The 19,225-nt window shown below is 42.4% G+C and overlaps 1 protein-coding gene across 4 annotated transcripts in view; it reads right to left on the bottom strand.

Annotated features, from left to right (window-relative positions):
• Positions 1 to 16,297, bottom strand: part of FCHSD2 (FCH and double SH3 domains 2) — a 178,160-nt gene extending 161,863 nt beyond the window's left edge. The window contains exons 1-2 of one of the 4 annotated variants that reach the window (XM_036325062.1): positions 15,743 to 16,297; positions 13,382 to 13,479 (exon numbers count right to left, since the gene is read on the bottom strand). In XM_036325062.1, the coding sequence (XP_036180955.1) occupies positions 13,382 to 13,479; positions 15,743 to 15,763 (119 nt within the window). In that variant the 5' untranslated portion in view covers positions 15,764 to 16,297. Of the gene's footprint in view, positions 1 to 9,061; positions 9,665 to 13,381; positions 13,480 to 15,742 lie in introns of those variants that run through there. The other 3 variants (XM_036325061.1, XM_036325064.1, XM_036325063.1) reach the window with 3 other exon arrangements.
• Between the last annotated feature and the right edge of the window lie 2,928 nt (positions 16,298 to 19,225).

The following is a 19,225-nucleotide window of genomic DNA, read 5'->3' as shown; positions in this document are numbered from 1 at the left end:
TACTGATAGATGCTACAACATTAATGAACCTTGAAAACATTATGCTGAGAGAAAGAACCCAATTACAACAGACCACATATAGTACCATTTCATGTATATGAAATGCCTATAACAAATAAATCTATAGAAAGTACATTAGTGGTTGCCTAGGGCTGGGCAAATGGAGAGAGAGGGGAAGGATAATGGCTAAGGGATGTGGGGTTTTTGTGTGTGTGGTAATGCAAATGTTCTCAAGTTTATGTGGTAATGGATGAATATACCAAAAGCCACCAAATTATACATTTTAAATGAGTGAATTACATAGTATATGAATTATATCTTAATAAAGCTGTTAAAAAAATTCCTATGCTACAGTATATAAACATTTAGATATGGAGTATCTAAACTCATATATCCAAAAGCAGAGGATTAATTAAGATTATATAGATATTAAATATGCATAAATACATAATTTTACTTATATATTTAAAGACAGTTAAATATCTTCCTCCAATACATCTGAGAAGTAGACTCCCATTTCTCGCCATGATGAAGTAACTGGCACCAGACTAGCCTTCCTAAGCACTATCTATAAAACTGGATAAAATATGTAACTCTGCTCTGTTCAGGTATGAAACAGCCAGCACACAGGAGGTGTGAATCACAACCGCTCCAGCTTTCTGCTTGGGACCCTTTCCCAACTGTACCACAGGGAAGTGGAGCCTCAGCCAAGCATGATGGTCTCACTGAACTGAGAGGCAGAGATCCCAGTTCTGGGCTCCTGGAGTGGGCTAGAATGGATAGGACAGATACTGGAAAGGAAGCAACAGTGCAAAAGGGGTGGCCCCAGAAATCTGTATGGCGGGGTGGGGGGGTCCCTTAACCACCCTCTTCTGAGTACTGAGCTACAAATAAGCCAGGGTGAGATTCCATGAGGTGTAGTAAAGTCACGCCTGAGAGCTGAACAAATACCAGAAGCTGCACATTTCTGCAAAACAGTGGAATTCATTCAGCCAGTGTGGCTCAGTGGTGGAGTATTGACCCGGGAACCAAGAGGTCAAAGGTTCCATTCTCAGTTGGGACACATGCCAGGTTGCAGGACTGATCCCCAGTAGGGGTTGTACAGGAAGCAGCCAATCCCTGATGTTTCTCTGTTATTGATGTTTCTATTTCTCTATCCCTCTCCCTTCCTCTCTAAAAATCAATAAAAACATTTTTTTTTAAAGTGGAATTCCAGGTCAGCCAGGGTGGAGACATAGCTGTACACTCTGGGCATTCAGGCTTTCAGTTGAAGCCTGCAAATTCAACACTCTAAAGCAGTGGTTCTCAACCTTCTGGCCCTTTAAATACAGTTCCTCATGTTGTGACCCAACCATAAAATTATTTTCATTGCTACTTCATAACTGTAATGTTGCTACTGTTATGAATCGTAATGTAAATATCTGATATGCAGGATGGTCTTAGGCGACCCCTGTGAAAGGGTCGTTCAACTGCCAAAGGGGCCGTGACCCACAGGTTGAGAACCGCTGCTCTAAAGAAAGACAACACAACAGAGACTTCTTATGATGTGTCATCCACATGCCCAATTAGTAAAAAATTACTAAATATGCAAATAAGCAGGAAAACATGACCCATAATCACAGAAGAATTCAATGGAAACAGACCATGGCATGACTGCAATGTTGGAAACAGCAGGCAAGAGCTTTAAAACAGCTTTTATAAATATTCTAGCATTTAAAGGTACAATATCAGAAATGCAAACTGTACTGGATGGGCTTAAAGGTCAATTTTAAACTACAGAGGAGAGACAAACAGAAATTGGCCAATTCAAAGAACACAGATTAAAATCAGCTTAACATATGTGTATTCGGAGTCCAAAAAGCAAAGAACAGAGAATGGGGCATAAAAAAATATTTGAAGAAATAATGACCCTAAAATCCCCAATTTTTGTTAAAAAACATCACCTACAGATTTAAAAAAAATCAGTACAGTCCAAGTGAAGATACCCCATTGCTCACATCATATTCAACGTGCAGAAAACCGAACATAATGAGGAAAAAGCTATGGGGGGAGGGGAGGCACATTACACAGAAGAGAACACGTAAATAAATAATAGCTAACTTCCATCAGAAACAGTAAAGGCCAGAAGACAATGGAGTGGCCAACTGTCAACCCAGAATTCTATATCCAGCAAAAATTATCTTCCAAAAACAGGGTGAAGTAAAGACACTTTCAGATAAGTGAAAGCTAAGAGAATTGTCACCAGCAGAACTGCACTAGAAACTGAAGGAAGGTCTTCAGCCCAAAAGGAAATGATACCAGGTTGAAACTTTAAACTATGTGCTGGTCTCGGGAAGGAAAGAAGAGAGCTAAAATTGGTAACATAAAAGACCCTTTCCTTCTCTTAATCTCTGTAAAGGATAACTGTGTTTAAAGCACAACTAACATTGTATTATAAGGTTTATAAAGTATGCAGCACAAAGTCTGGGGTGGAGGAACTGAATTGTTTGTAAGCATCTTACGTGGCGTGGTATAATATTAACTCTAAGTATACAGTGATAAATTAAAGATGCATGGTGTAACAACTAGAACCACTTGAAAAACAGAAACAGGTAGAGCTAAAAATGCAAGAGTTGAAAATAGAATACTAAAAATATTCAATTAGCTCAATATAGCTGAGAAAACTATTTATATAAAATACCTCTATAGTAACACAGACTAAACAGTTCCCCATGGAGCAAGTTGGCTAATAATGCAAAATATATCTTACCACAGAAAAAATATTTTAAATGACTATAATGTAGAACCTTTGGATAAAGTCAGATAAAATAAAATTTGAGACTAGAGAGGAATCTGAACACCTTAAATGTTTGCCTCTTTGGGGACAAAATTCTAGAAGGAAAGGAAAGTAGCACACAGCCTGTTTCCCCAACTCCAAGCTACAACGAGCTAAAAGACCAGTCATTTTATGAAGAGAAGTTTGTGCTCTGGCCAGAGTGGCTCATGGACACGTGACCACTCTGTCCACTGAAGGGTCTCGGGTTCGATTCCTAATCAAGGGCATATCTGGGTTGCAGGTTCCATCTCCGTCCCCGTTGGGGCATATGGGAGGCACCCAATAGATGTGTCTTTCTCACATCGATGTTTCTCTCTCTCTCTCTCTCTGTTTCTCTCTCTCTCTCCCTCCCACCTCCCTTCTAGTCTCTCTAAAAATCAATGAAAAAAATATCCTCGAGTGAGGATTAACATAAAAATTTTTTAAAAATAAAAGAAAAAGAGAAGTTTGTGAATCAAGTATTCTTAATATTTATACATATTGGAAATATACTGTAAAGTCTATTAATAATAAAAATAACTTCACTAAAGACTAATTAAAAGCCTAAAATGGTATTTTATCTTCAACTAATAAGAATTTTTACAACATTTATATTAACAGACATGCAGTAAAATGTTACCAATACAAAATCACTAAATTTTAGTTTTGAGAGTAGAGAATATTTAGTTCAATAATTCAAAACATACCAAAAAAAGGTGAATAATAAAAAGTCTCTGGCTCTCACCCCCATTCTCCAGCCGCCAATGGGGTAAAACAAATACTGCTAAAATATAATCAAGGGACATATACTCCCAGTTGTTTCCTGTGGGAACATGGACATACTAATACTTTTCATAACACCAGAAATAACATTTTCTTTTTGAATTGGGATTATTGCAAAGTTTACAAAACAGAAAACAGCTGGATGACAAGACACTCATATATGAATGCCAAAAAGGAGACCAAGAGAAATGTTAAAATAAAGCATGACCAAGGGATACTTCGAGGACACAATAAAATGAAATAAGAATATCAGCCAAGTTCTGTTAAGTTAGTCCTGACCAGCACATGACAGGAAATCTGCAGCAGTGGAACAAAGCCGAGGGTTACAAGTTTCTGTGCCTAGTTCCCAAATTAATCACTGAAGAGCCAACAGCACAATCCAGACTTAGAAACTCACTCCTGCTTATGCAGCAGATCATTCCTGAACACTGACACCAGCAAAACAGAACAGCATCTGTGGGATTCAAGTGAACATTCGAAGAATTTACAAAGAAAAACACTGACTTACCACCACTGGGCTCCTCAGGTAAAAGGCTTTATACTTTATACTTTCAAGACTAAATGGCCAATCCTCAATCAAGGGGCAAATTATTCAGCTAGGAGTATTTTTGCTCTTATTTGTCCTTCCCTGCTTTCAGAATAACCACTTCACTACATATTAATGCTTTCACCCGAGAAGTACAAGGAATGCAGCAAAAATACAACTGCCTGGTGGGCCCTCAGGCACCATTTCTCCAAATTATCAGAAGACCAAAAGCGACACGATATTTAACCACCCCCGCACTCCTAAGACGAGAATCCTAAGAGATTCCTGGCCTCTGGCCTACCTATGGCAATACAAAAACCTACTCCTGACCCAAGACATTTAATTCAAAAGTAGTTGGAAGGAGGAGATACAAGGTTTCTAAAGAGTTTCTTATTCCCAATTTGTCTGGGACAACTGGAATTCTAGCTGTGTCTTTCACAAACTAACCCCAAAATATTTTTTGCACTTTTATGGCCAGCACTGGGAGTAAATGAGAAATGAGTCCCTGTGGCAAACTGGCAAGACAGTAATGTGGCAAAAGCCATATTACTGGTAACCAACACCTATTTCTTGCTGGCAAAAACCACCTCTACAAGAAGATAATCACATCCCCGGCCTCCTTCGCAGCTAAGCATGCACGGGCATACGAAGCAAACTCAGCCAATGAGATATAAGGGAAAGTCTGCTGGGATAATTTCTCATAGAAATTGTCTTCACTAATAGAAGGAAAGGAGGAGGGGAGGAAGGGAGGGAAAATCTGCATAAGGAGACACTGTCCTTCCCTCCTCTTCTTCCACATAACATTGTTGCATGAGAATATCATGCTTGGAGTTGCAGAACCCATCCAGCAATAGTGAGGAGAATCATTACCAGCACACAGAGCGATGGATAGTACCTAGGACTGCTGAATTTGGTGAAGGAAATTCTTTAGAATCACTTGAACAGTTTATCTTTGAGGTCCATGACATTTTTTAATCCACAGGTTAATTCCTTAGGGCAGCGGTTCTCAACCTGTGGGTTGCGACCCCTTTGGGGGTCGAATGACCCTTTCACAGGGGTCACCTAAAACCATCGGAAAACGCATATATAATTACTTATTGTTTTTGTGATTAATAACTATGCTTTAATTATGTTCAATTTGGAACAATGAAAATACATCCTGCATATCAGATATTTACATTACGATTCATAACAGTAGCAAAATTACAGTTATGAAGTAGCAACGAAAATAATTTTATGGTTGGGGGTCACCACAACATGAGGAACTGTATTAAAGGGTCGCGGCATTAGGAAGGTTGAGAACCACTGCCTTAGGGGATGACAAGTCACAGACATAATTTCTGAGTTGATGTTCACAACTAAAATCACAGTCCACATGCAGTTACTGAGCATCTACTATGTTCCAGACACTATGCAAGAGAGTCTTTATATGCATTCCTGTGTTTCATTATAAAAATAATCCCATAAAATATAATTATTAGCATTTTACTGATGAGAAACCTGAAGCTCAGAGAAATTTAGGTGACTTGTGGCCAAAGTCACACAGTTAATAAGAGATTAAGAACTAGAATTCAAGCCAGGTTGTATGCCTCTAAGCTAGTGCTAGTTGCAGTATATCACAGCTACCCTACCACACAGATCACCTTCACCATCTCTCCTGCTTACATACCTGGGTGTGGCCAAAAAGACCAAATCAAGAAAGGGCGCACACAAACATTCTTCAACCCCTCTATTCTTAACCCAAGTGGTAGGTAACACTCATTATTAGTCCCTAGTTTAATTCCATCTGGTTCATGAACGTATCCTCCATTCAAGTCTATAAACCAGAAAGCAACTTCTCCCCGAAGTGGGCTGCAGTGGCTATCCCGTTCAGAACCAAATCTTCAAATTTTAGGAGTACATAAGGGCCTATGAACAATGGCTTATGAGTTCATAAGTTATTAAATAGTAATAGGAAGAGGTATTATTAAAACCCGACTCTTTCAGATGAAGTAAGCAGCGATCTGTGACAAGTTTTATTAACTAGACCCTCTCGAACTCTATTTCCCTCTTTCTTCCTCTGCCTAGTTTGTATCTCCTATTCTCTGCAAGCACTGCTGTGTAAGTACCGCACGCTAACTGATTGCGCCACTGGAGCTCCTGTATCTCCTATTCTTAGTATCCTCCACAACTGACCATCATGTGGAAGTATATATTTAAAATTTAAATTCATTTAGTCAGTTAAGTTTCATGTTTTCTTTTAATTTTAAAATCAGGTCATCTTTTTTCTCCCCTCTCTCTCAAAGAAATATTTATGGTCCTACTTACCGTTTTCTTTGTAACGCTGTTTTTAAAAAATTCTCTATCTCATGGTCTGCATCTCTTTTAAGTTCTAGTCTGAAAGAATACTAGATTGAGGAGCAACAATGATTGCTGAACAAGTGGAGAAAAGACCAGAGTCCAGTACCTGATCTGCTGCTTCCAGTTTTTATCATTTCTAAAATACCACCAATTGCAAGACACACTATGTTCCACGACGGAAAAATGCTGCCAATTAAATTGATAGAATGGCCTGAAACTTACTATTTTTATTTATTCTTATTGAAAATAACCTTTAAACTTATACTTTTAGCATGTATTACTCTTGTGCGTAATTTCTAAAAGACAAAATAAACTGGTGCATAAACTGGCCACATTTAGACTTGAACTCTTTTGAATTAGTCAATACCCATGTTTTCCCACACAAAATCATATGTTGTTGTGTTCATTTATTTTAGAGGGAGAAGAAGGGAGAGGGAGAATGGGAGAGAGCAAAACATCAATGTGAGAGAGACACATCAATTGGATACCTCCCACATGCACCTCAACTGGGGATCAAGTCCACAACCTGGGCATGTGCTCTGACCAGGAAGCAAACTGGCAACCTTTTTTAAAAATATATTTTTATTGATTTTAGAGGGAAAGGGAGAGGGAGAGAGAGAGAAAAACATCAATGATGAGAGAGAATCATTGATTGGCTGCCTCCTGCATGCCCCCTACTGGGATTGAGCCTGCAGCCCGAGCATGTGCCCTTGACTGGAAATCAAACCCAGGACCCTTCAGCCTGCAGGTCCATGCTCTATCCACTGAGCCAAACCAGCAAGGGCGTGAACCACCAACCTTTTGATACACGGGACAACGTTCAACCAACTGAGCCACACTGGCCAGGACTCCACACAATATCATAATCTGTGTCACCAAAAGTCCAGGTGCTCCAAGATTTGTATTCCAACCTTTATCTCTGGGATTTTCTTCCAAGCCTGCTGATACCTATTCTGCAAGTTCTCTGCCTAAAGAGACAATGACAACTGCATCATGGCCAAAAGCAACTGTAAGAAGTATCTGGATTTCAAAAGTGTAAAAATGTAAAAACAGTGCTTCTCTAGAAGTAATGAAACAATGAGTTTTTCTGTTACCTTGAATAAGACAACATCCTTCCCAGCCTTCAATTTCCACTAATATTAGTTTCCAATGCTGAATACCTACCACACTGGGCATTTCACGTATCTCATTTAACTCTTACAGAAAAGCAAAAAGGTGGGCATGAACCTTGCTTTATATACATAAAATATGAGGCTCAGAGAACCTTAGTCTCTTGCCGAAGATAACCCAGCTAATAAGTGGCAGAGCTGGGTTTCAATCTCTGGTCTACTTTCAAAGTCCTTCTTCTTTCCACCACTTCAGTGGTTCCCAAAATTCAGTGAATGTAAAAATCACCTCAGGTGATTCTCCCACAGAGTGGGAAAATACCCCAAATACAGTATATATTTGCAAACCATAAAGCTGATTATATATATTTATTTATTTATATTTACATATATATTTATGTACATATGTATGTGTATATATTTTATATATATGTATATAGAACTCTCACAACTCAATAAGAAAACAACAAATAACTCAATTAAAAAAAAATGGGCAAAGGATTTGGACAGACATTTCTCCTAAGAAGATATACAAATGGCCAATAAGCACATGAAAAAATGCTCAAAATCATAAGCTATTAGGAAAATACAAACCCAAGCCACAATATGATGCCATTCACACACTAGAATTCTATAATCAAAAGACAGATCACAAGCACTGGCAAAGATGTGGAGAAACTGGAACCTTCATACATTATTGCTAGTGGGAATATAAAATGGTACAGCCACCTTGGAAAACAGTTTGAGAGATCCTCACAGAGTTACTATATGATCCAGCAATTCCACCACTATGTATATACCCAAGATAAATAAAAACATTACACACAAAAATTTGTACATGCATGTTCAAAGAAGCATTATTAATAATAGCCAAACAACCCATCGATTAATGACTAGATTAATAAATTGTGGTATATCCATATAATGGAATATTATTGGGCAACAGAAAGGAATGAAGTACTGATGTCACAACATGGATGAACCTTGAAAATATTATGCCAAGTAAAAGCCAGTCAAAAAAGACCACATATTGTATGATTCCATTTATATAGATTCCATTTCTATAGAGAGAGCAAGTAATTGCTTAGGGCTAGAGAAGTACAGAGTTTTTTGTGGTTTTAATTTTTTTATTTTATTGATTTTTTAGAGAGAAGAAGGGAGAGGGAGAGAAACAGAAACATCAATGAGAGAGAAACACCAATCTGCTGTCTCCTGCAGGCCCCCTACTGGGAATTATACCTGCAACCCGGGCATGTGCCCTGACCAGGAATCAACCACTGAACCACACAGGCCAATCAGAGATTCTTTCAGGCAGGACAAAAATGTTCTAAAGTTTAAGTGTAGTGGTGGCTGTACAGCCCTATGAATATACTAAAAAACTTTAAATGGATTAATTGTATGTTATGTGAATTATATCTCAATAAACCTATTTTTAAAAATTCCTCTAGACCAGATTACCGCTAAAGAAACTACAGTTTAGAGAAAGTATCATGTAGTATAGTAATTCCTTACTTGGTGTCGTTAGACCTCCAGGTGTCAACAAAGGAAGGACAGGTGCTTCTTGAGTCAGTTTCAGTTTTTCAGAACATCTGAGAGAAACCATACACTCAGCCTTCTCTGAGGTAAGGTTTTAGGTATCTGCCTTCTGGCTAGTTTCATGGTAGTAGTTTTTAAATATGATTCAAAGCTGACTGACATCTTAAGGTATGAAAAGTAAAAAATAGGAAAACAAACTATTAGTTAAAATGTACTTTTTAAAAGGCAAAATGTTTCCCAAAAAATGAGACCATGATGAGTTCTCTGGTTAAAAAACAGGAAATACAGATAAGTGCACTAGTCTAGAAACTAGGAGAACCATCTCAGGGTCCTCCTTAATATGATTCATTTCATCTCACTGTGCCTCAGTTTCCATTTTCATCTGTAAAAATCAACAAATGTGATAGTATCCACCTGACTCTAAAATTCCATGATTTTTCCGTATTATATAATGACACCCTAAAAATGTCTGCTAAAAAGGAAGGTATTTCTTCACATTGTGGGTGCTTGCAAAGAACTTTCTCGACTGAGAGCACATCATAGTAATAAACAATACAAAATACATAACACTAATAAATAATACATGCTACAGCATTTAGAAACTTACTTATGAGTGGCCTTAGAAAGCAAAGAGAGGAAAAAATGATTAAAAAGAGAGTGAAGTGTGCTTGTCTACTACTGACAGCAAAAGTCAACAGGAAACACTTCAGAATAGAATCTCGCCAAAGCACGGAATGTCCCTGATTAATAACAAATGAGTTATCTCTCCTTCCAATACTTTACTCCCAACACACCAACTTCCAAATGTATCCCTGAAACTAATGAACTGAAAAAGAGGAAGAGACAAAGGAAAAAATATATACTATAATTGGTTTCCTCCCTTCAAAATTCCAAATGATCAACAGAAGGGAGAGGGATAAGAACTACCAATAACCAAGCATAAAATTCTATTTACAGCTTAATGTGTTCTGGTGTTTTTTTTCTTTTTTAACTTTTTTTAAAGTCATAAAAATGTTTCTACTACTAATTTCTTTATATTAAGAATAATATACTATTTGCATCTTTTTGAATAAATTCATACTAACTTAAATTGAGTAATAACACTGGGGGGCCATGGGTTAAAAGGAGTGCTGTCTGCAGGGTCTGGGAGAGGAGGGAGGTTTGGGTCAGTGGATAGAGCATAGGCCTGTGGACTGAAAGGTCCCAGGTTCGATTCCAGTCAAGGGCATGTACCTTGGTTGCAGGCACATCCCCAGTAGGGAGTGTGCAGGAGGCAGCTGGTCGATGTTTCTCTCTCATCGATGTTTCTAACTCTCTATCCCTCTCTCTTCCTCTCTGTAAAAAGTCAATAAAAAATATTTTTTAAAAAGGGAAAAGCAGGAAAGCAGTCAAGATCCTTTTCAAAATAACATATACAAAAACCCCAGTTCAGAGATTTCTAATGAATTTTTAAAAGGTCATTCCACTTGCTACAACAGACCAGAAAAGCCAGACCTCCTCCCTCCTCAAGCAACTAAAGTTATCATGAATACTAAAGAACAGGCAATTTTCAACTTCAAATTCAGTATTATCATTGAAAGAAAAAAAAATGCCTGGCTGGGGTTGCTCAGTGGTAGAGCGTCAACCTCTGAACCAAGAGGTCACGGTTTGGTTCCTGGTCTTGATTCCTGGTTGGGGCATGTGCCCAGGTTGCGGGCTGGCTCCCCAGTGGGAGGTACACAGGAGGCAGCGGACAAATGATTCTCTCTCATCACTGATGTTGCTATCTCTGCCTCCTCCTTCCTCTCTCTGAAATCAATTTTTTAAAAAGGCAAACCTAAACTCATATTTTAGTAAGTAATATAGTATTCTGCTCACAGCTACATAGGAGTGAAGGAATTCGTTCTATTAATTTACTATGAAAGAAGAATGCACTGACGCCTTCAAAATAATGAAGAACCCATTAATTCTTGCAGCACCAACAATCTCTGTATTTACACGTTGTACATAAATACAGATATACTACACATCCAATAGCACAGTACATTCTAAAGTGCTCATGTAAATCAAAGTATAACCCAAGCTCAACAGACTATAGCTCCTGTAAATGAGCTTATAAAATATCGCACTTAGAAACAAATAAGGTGCGGCCTGCTGGTGTGGCTCAGTGGGTTGAAGTGTCATCCCACACACCAAAGGCTGGCAGGTTGAATTCCCAGTCGGCACGTATGAGAGGCAACCAACTGATGTTTCTCTCTCATATCTATGTATCTATCTAGCTCTCTCTCTATCTCTTCCTCTCTCTAAAAATCAAAACAAAAAAAGATGCCATTAAATTTATCAATTCTGCCAGCCTAAATAAAGGGTACAAAGACACAAGTAATTTCGACCCTAACTGAAAGGAATTCTCATGAAGAGGAGAGCCAGAAACATGTACAAAGTCAAAATTCTTCGAGATCACAGAGAACAACAAACTTATACATGTAATGGTAACCAGAATTTGCCAGGTGCAAAGGCAGGAGGAACGACACAGCAGGCAAAGAGAACAACACTCACTACAAAGGCATGAATGTAGAAAACACAATTAGGTAACCAAAAGTCCTGAGGGGCCAGGGCAGGGAGATTAAGCAGGAAGGATGCATGGGCATGAAACGGTAGTAATTAAGTCAGCAAGGGAAGCTTGTAGCTGGGTTGCAGAAGGCCATGACAAGGTGTTTGGTCTTTATCCAGAAGGCCACAGAGAACCTGATATACAATAAGCAATGATTTTTGAAAGCTAACTGGTGATAAGACTTAGAAGGAGGGATTGGGGGGAGAGGGGTTAGAAGATAGGAAAACATTACTGCAATAATGCAAGTAAAATGTGATGGGGTCAGCAATAATACAAACAACAACTTACATCAATTTGACAGTGATTCTGTATCCATATATTTGACCATAAGCTCTGGTACCAAGATACAGGAAATGAAGGAAAAATTTTTTTTAAATGCAAGCAAGAAGTCTTTATAAGATACAATCAACAGGACTTAATGACCACTGACCATCCAAAACCCAAAGGGTATCTTTACTTACACGCTAGTTTTGCCTTCCTAAGGTGCTTCTGAAATTTTACTTTCTTCATCTAGAGATTTCTACTAAAATACCTTAGTTCACTTAATAGATGTTAAAAACTTTAAATTTTTAACCACATGAAGAGTGTCAGGTATCCTGTACAGGAATTATTTAAATCTAAAAATTTCCTTGTGGCCGCAAGAAAAGTAGAAGAAATAAATACAGAATTTAAAAAGAACAATGATCTTGGTACATCCAAGACTGGAGACTATATGTCTTAGGTAGAAACTCTGAAAATATAGGTATGCAGTAGAAATACCCATAAATAATACCTAATAAATTAAACATGGGGGAGAAAAAGGAACTCTTTAAATCAAAATCTTTGGGCTATAAATAATTCAGCTACCCAAACACATATAATTTTATTATAACAACATATAGTTTATACTTTTCATGAAACCAACATAAAGTTGTGCACCATAGGAAAAATAGGAAACTAATGAGGCTTAGACCCAGTTCCAATTCGACAAACATATTACTAAAGGGAAGTAAGAATTGTAGCCATACTGTTTCAACGTGCAAAGCATTTTCCACCCTTTACCAAGGTATGGTAGTTAAACTATCGGTTTATATTATAGGATTGTAAAATAAAATGGTGTTTCTTTCAATAAAATGAGTTATGCTTCCCTCTATAAAGAAAGATACTGATTTTCACAATGCTGACACAATGTCTTATCTTTTAAATTTAAAGTTACTGTGAATACGAAACAAGGTAACTTTAATGATAAAATAGGATACATTTTCCACTGAATTTAATGTTCAAAGACAAAGTGATATTTGTCATGTTCTAACAAATAATGCCAGTATATAATCAGCTGAGGTTGACTGGCTCACCCCCAGATATTAACCATTAACCAGAGGTGCTACTCTAAAAATCTGTGTGAAATTGTAAAGGTCAATAAATGTTACAATTCAGTAGAAAGATTATTTAAATAAGAATTTCTACTTCAATGACTATATTTTGACAGGTAAATTTTAAGACCCTTGTTTTTTCATAATAGTATGTGTACGTTATAGGTTCCCCCACTAAAAGAAAAAAAGCTTGAATTGTGTTAGTTCCAGTAATAATTTCTAGCTGAGTCAAAGCTCTAACAGCCTTAAAGCAGGAAATCCAAAAGGAAATTCCATCATCAGTTCCTGGGGTTTGGTAACTAAAAGGTTCTTTGAAACAGATATAGAAGTTCAAACTAGTTACTATAACCTTACCTCATATCTTCAAGCAAGTCACATTCTGCTTGATGTTTGGCTTGAAGTTTTGTCATCTGTTCAACTTGAATGTTTTTCAGTTCTTGTGTAACTTTCACCTAAAATATACCATGTATTTATAAGACCTTACTGCAACTTTAACAACAACAAAAACTACTTAAGGAAAATACTAAATACTTGTCAGAATATATACCTCTTGCTCACCTCTCCCCTGAAGACCATAAAGCAGCGGTTCTCAACCTGTGGGCGCGACCCCTTTGGGGGTCGAATGACCCTTTCGCAGGGGTCGCCTAAGACCATCGGAAAACACATATATAATTACATATTGTTTTTGTGATTCATCACTATGCTTTAATTATGTTCAATTTGTAACAATGAAAATACATCCTGCATATCAGATATTTACATTACGATTCATAACAGTAGCAAAATTACAGTTATGAAGTAGCAACGAAAATAATTTTATGGTTGGGGGTCACCACAACATGAGGAACTGTATTAAAGGGTCGCGGCATTAGTAAGGTTGAGAACCACTGCCATAAAGCCATTATTTGTCACCTAATTTTGTTAACTAAGGATATTTAATAAAAATTCTAGACAAATAAGCGGAAACAGGTTAAATATAAATACACAAATATAAAAACTACAGATTAAAGAGGTGCAAAATAAACTGCCCATCATCCTACTTCATGCACGAGCTCAGTAGGTATCTAGGTCTTCTTAAAGTTTTAAGACTCTGTCTTCTATTTCTTCCAAAAAGGATTCAAAGACATTAACCACCAGAAATGGTGAGCAGAGTGGAACCGGGAGGAAGGAGTATATAAGAATGCCTAATATATAATGACTGAAATGTACACAATAATGAAGTTACATGCTTGAATCGACTACATAAATTATTCCATAATGGCTGCGAGAAAGCACACTGTCTCAGGATGATGCCCTCCACTTGCTGACAGCGCATCAAATCACAATCTCTTTCTCACAAAGGAGAAAGCAAAAGTGACCTTCTAGGATATGCAATGCTTTTAAGCCTCCCCAGCAAGCCGGTTCCTGTGGCGGCTCCACTTCAAACAGCTAGAACAGCAAATGCAAGCTGGCCAGTGCCTCACCCGCCAGGCCGGCACCCCAGGGTTCCAGGTCCAGTGGGCCTGGAAACGCCCCCCCCCCCCCCCCCCGTGGCAGCGGGACTACTCGGAGGGTGGGGGTACATGTGTGAAAGAAAAAAGACGCATAACTGGAGAAATCCGGATTAAGAAGGGAAAGGAAGGGCAGGGAAGGGCAGGGCGAGGAAGGGAAGGGAAGGAGAAAAGAGAAGAGAAGAGAAGAGAAGAGAAGAGAAGAGAAGAGAAGAGAAGAGAAGAGAAGAGAAGAGAAGAGAAGAGAAGAGAAGAGAAGAGAAGAGGGAAGGGAAGAGAAGAAAACAAAGAAAAGGAAGAAGACACAAGTGAGGCATTCAGTAAATGTTTGCCCACGAGGGGAGGATAGAACAGCCTCCTCCACCCAGCGCCCAGAGTAGACACTGAGTAACCATCTGCAGGATTAAAAAGACAAGAACACAGCCTCAGCCCTGGGGAAAGCTGGAGAAGAGGGCAGAGAGGCGGTTCTCAAAGGGGCGCAGCAGGGAGGCTGCTGACAACCCCGGAGACCCGTCACTCCCACCCCAAGCCCAGATCGCGATACACGCCACGCACCGCCGGATTCTCATTCTCCCAGGGGCACTGCCACCGCCCCCAAGGTCCCCTACCGGAGGAACGGAACGGGAAGGGGGTTGGGGGGGGGGGGTGAGAATGGCAAGACTGGTCAATGCTTAAAACCTTGTTTATCCCTAGGATGGGGGGCGATGACTATTCCAACTTCTTTACGGCCCGCCCCGTGGGAAAAGCAGGCCAAACCTTAAGGCTAGGCTGGAAACAAATTGCTTGCAAATCTGCAAATGGGCGAGGATGGCGACAAGCGGCTGGAGGGCTCCAACCTGGTGCAGACTAAACAATCACACAAGCACAAGGCTCTGCAAAGCTGCAAGGGCTCCCCCGCCCCCCCTCAGTGCAGCCCCGAGAATGCACTTTGCAGCGAACAGCACTGCCATGCGCGCGCGCGCACACACACACACACACAAATGTGCACCCGAAACTCTTGTGAGATGTCTGGGGGTCTACCGCGGTGGAGAGGGCGAACCCCGGCCGCCCCTTCATCGGAAAGGCACCTCACCCGTCTGGAACCGGCAGCAACTCGGTGACAAGCCAGAGGCTACGGCGGGCACGGCCAGTTGCGGAAAGGGGGAGGGGTCGCAGCGATCGCCCCAGCCGCGTTCCTTGGACGCATCCCCCCCAAAGCCCCAAAGCCTCCCTCCAGCACCCTCACCTTCCTCGGCGGCGGCTGCATGATGCTGAAGGGACATCAATCCTTCCCCCGACGGCGGCGTTAGCTGGGGTAAGAGAAAGGAGAAGGGCCGAGAAGAGGGACCGGCCCAGCAAGCGTGCGTGTTTGAAAGGGGAGCTTGAGGACGAGGACGAGGACTCGCCCCGGAGGGAGCAGGGCGGGCGGGCGGGCGGGCGGCAGGAGGACCCGGTCACGGGCGAGAGTGAAGAGGAGGAGGAGCCGGGCAGGCCTGGGGCTCCAGCGGCCCGGGGGGTGTGTGCGCGCAGGAGGCGGAGACCGCGAGGGGGCGGGGGCCAGGAGCTGGGGCGCAAGGGCTCCCGGCTCGCCGAGCGGCTCCGGGGGAGCAGCAGTGCCTTCCGGCTCCCCGCCCGCCGCCGGCTCGGGCTCCTCGCAGACTCGGGCTCCCTCGGCCCCAACTCAGGCGGCCCGGCCCTCACTGGGCCCAACGCCCCCGCCCAGCGCGGGGAGGTGGAAGGCGGCGCCACGCTCTCGGCTCCGGCTCCTCCACTCGGGCCGCGGGAATTTCCGGCCCCACCGCGCGGCGCAGCGCCCCACTCCGGCGGCGGCGGAGAGCGCTCGGGCCAGAGCTGGGTTGCAGAGGGCGAGCGTGGCCGCGGCGTGGGGCTCGGTTTCGTGGCGGGGACGGGGGGAAACTAACGGGCCTGTCAGCAAATAGGCAGGGCAGAAACGCTAGTCGAGCACGAAAATCCCCCCGTCCTCTCCCCGAGTGGCACGTTCCGGACGCCTCCAGCCCGCCCTCCCCCACACCGGGAGCCGCCGGGGGCTTCCCGCGCGCTTTCCCGCCAGCCGGCCGCGGCGCGCACCTCCGCGCGGGGGCGCGCACGTGGGCGAGTGGGGGCTCTGCGGCGACGCACGCGCACCAGCCGCCCCTGCCCCCCCCCCCCCCCCCGCCCTGGCTTTGGCGACTGCAGGGTTCGTGTGGGATGGGGGGGCACCTGGACGCTGGCAGTGAAGTTTTCACAACGAGGGGAGGGCAGGAGGAGAGTTGTGTTTTCTGCTACTTCTGGGGTCCTCCAGCACGCCTCTCCCCCGAGCGAGCGGATTGAGTTTGAACAAATCCTTTCGCAGTGGCCCGCAGGTGCCTGTTACTGAGGGTTGGGGGGGGGGGGGGTGAGGGGGGGCGTCTAGTTGTCCTGCAAAGAAAAACACCGACGGCCCTCCGCTACGGGGCGTTCAGGCCAGAGGGCATGAACTCTGCTGGGAGGGAACAGTGAGGTCATGAAGGCCAGGGCCCCCATTTCACAGATGGAGAGGCTACGGCCCATAGAGGACAGGATTTTCTGACGGTCACATAGTAGGACTAGAATCTCTCTGTCACGAAGAGGATTTGGGGTTATAAAGAAACAGATGCAGCTCTCCCTCCAGGGAGCAGGCGGTTCCCTTTCCCCTCCCCCTCCCCTCTGCCTTCCCCATAGGCCTGTTGCCATTGCCTTCCTCACTCCCAGGCTCCAAGGGTCCTACCTTTGCCTCTGTAACTTGTTTCCTCCGCCCATTCCTTCAGATGATAACCATGAGGAAGAGTAGAGGAGGCAGCAGGGGCAACGGAAGCCCTTGTCTGGGAGTCAGGACCTCGGACCTGTGTGCTCTGCCTGCCCCTAACTGGCTGGGTGAGCTCGGGCTTCATTTGCCAGTGAGGATGCTCATCCAGGCATTGCCTCCTCTCCCCCCTCCCCTCCCCACCTTCCCGCTCTGTCCAGACCATCTGCGGGGAGGGGTATCAGCTTTCCTTGGGGTCCGTAGAAGGTTGAAAATACCTCTTCTGGAGCCACAGGTCTGTGTGGAAGATGAACTACATTGCCCCATAATTTTATCAGAAGTTGGTCTCCCAGACACAAGCTCTCAGAAGTGTGTAATCACACAAAGCAGGAAAGTGAGTGAGGCCTGGAGAGACCTAAGTACGGAATTTGCTGAAAGCTACGTGGCCAGAAATTGGGAAAATGGAACTTGAACCCAGGTTGTTTACATTGAGTTAGCCTAGATTCTTAGATAAGAAGGTGATAGAATCAGAGTTATGCTTCAGTCAGATTCAATCTAGAGCTGTGTATGAACTAGCAGAACAGACTTGATATTTCTAGTTTCCTTGAAACCATTCAGAAGTCTTCACCAGAGCCCTCAACTACTATCAGAGAAGGCCTGGGACAAGAGAATAAATAGGTGAGTGGAGGCCCAGCTCCCAGGACCTTTAACTGTGGGTTAAAGGCTAGAGAGCCCAGGACCAGGACAGTGGTAGCCAGTCTCAGCTCCAGCACCAGTTCATTGTGAGGCCTTGAGCTAATCAATACCCCTCTTTATTTCCTTAGTCATAAAATAGGGATATAATACCAGTTTGCAGGCTTGTTGACTAAATAGAATTTCTCCTACCACAGAACCTAGCACATCGTGCTCAATAAGTGCTCACTGATTCATCATTCATTCAAAAAATATTTGCTAAGGTCCTGTTTTGTGCCAAGCCTTGTACCAGACACTTGGGATACAAGGGTAAGCAAGACTCTATCATCAGCCTAGGCCTTCACTAAGGCTGAGTTCCAGACCAACCATGCCATGAATGACACTGGCTTATTTGGGAAGGGGGTGGGGGTAACAGTGCCTGCCCAGATGTAGTAAACACATAGAAGGTGTTTAACAAAGATTTGCTGCATCCTAGTCCTGGGTGTATCTAGTCTGGCCCAGAGACTATCCTCCCTTCACCTCCCTTCTGGCAGTAAGCGTGGGGTATAAAAGTGCTGGATGTTGGGAGACTTGGGATCCAGCCTCCCAACTGATCTGCTGGGCCTTCTCTGGGCCTTGGTCCCAACTGCAGAATAAGGTAAGTGAATGAGCCTGGAGCTTAGTAGGCGCTTCATAGATTAAGTCAAATCCTGGGGCTTCACTTTATGACTTTAGGAGGGCATCCTCCACCTAATTTGCCATTATTCTGGAACCAGGAATGGCATTGACTTTCTGGGATAATTTCCTTTGGAGATGTTATAAAAAGCTAAGAGGCAACTCCAGATGGGCTTACCTACTAACTGCTTTTTCAAAAATACGATTTTAAAAAATATGTTTCATATTTACCAAGTGCCTTTACCAAACCCCAAATTTTCATGTTACTTTTTCAAGCTAATCTTCATTGTAATTCTATGAGGTAGCATTATTTTCTTCATTTTACAAACGAGGAACTGGAGACTCGATGAAAATAAGTGACTTTTCGTGAAGTGATAGATTTGGGACCAGAACCCAGTTCTCCCATCTGCTTCTGTGGGGACTGTTCAAAGGAATTGGGAGAGTTCACACAGGAAAAAAAAAGCAGACTTGGGAGGGTAAAATCCATACCTTCTAAACTCACAGGGATGGAGAAAGGGGTTTCTGTGATTTATGCAAGCCCGATATAAAATATACCCCTTTGTCCTGGCCAGGTAGCTCAGTTGGTTAGAGCATTGTCCCGATACCCCAAGGTTGTGGGTT

The sequence above is a fragment of the Myotis myotis genome, unplaced genomic scaffold (assembly GCF_014108235.1).
Source record: "Myotis myotis isolate mMyoMyo1 unplaced genomic scaffold, mMyoMyo1.p scaffold_m19_p_10, whole genome shotgun sequence".
Taxonomy (NCBI): domain Eukaryota; kingdom Metazoa; phylum Chordata; class Mammalia; order Chiroptera; family Vespertilionidae; genus Myotis; species Myotis myotis.
The sequence above is the reverse complement of the archived record's forward strand: the minus strand, read 5'-3'. Positions and strand labels throughout refer to the sequence as shown.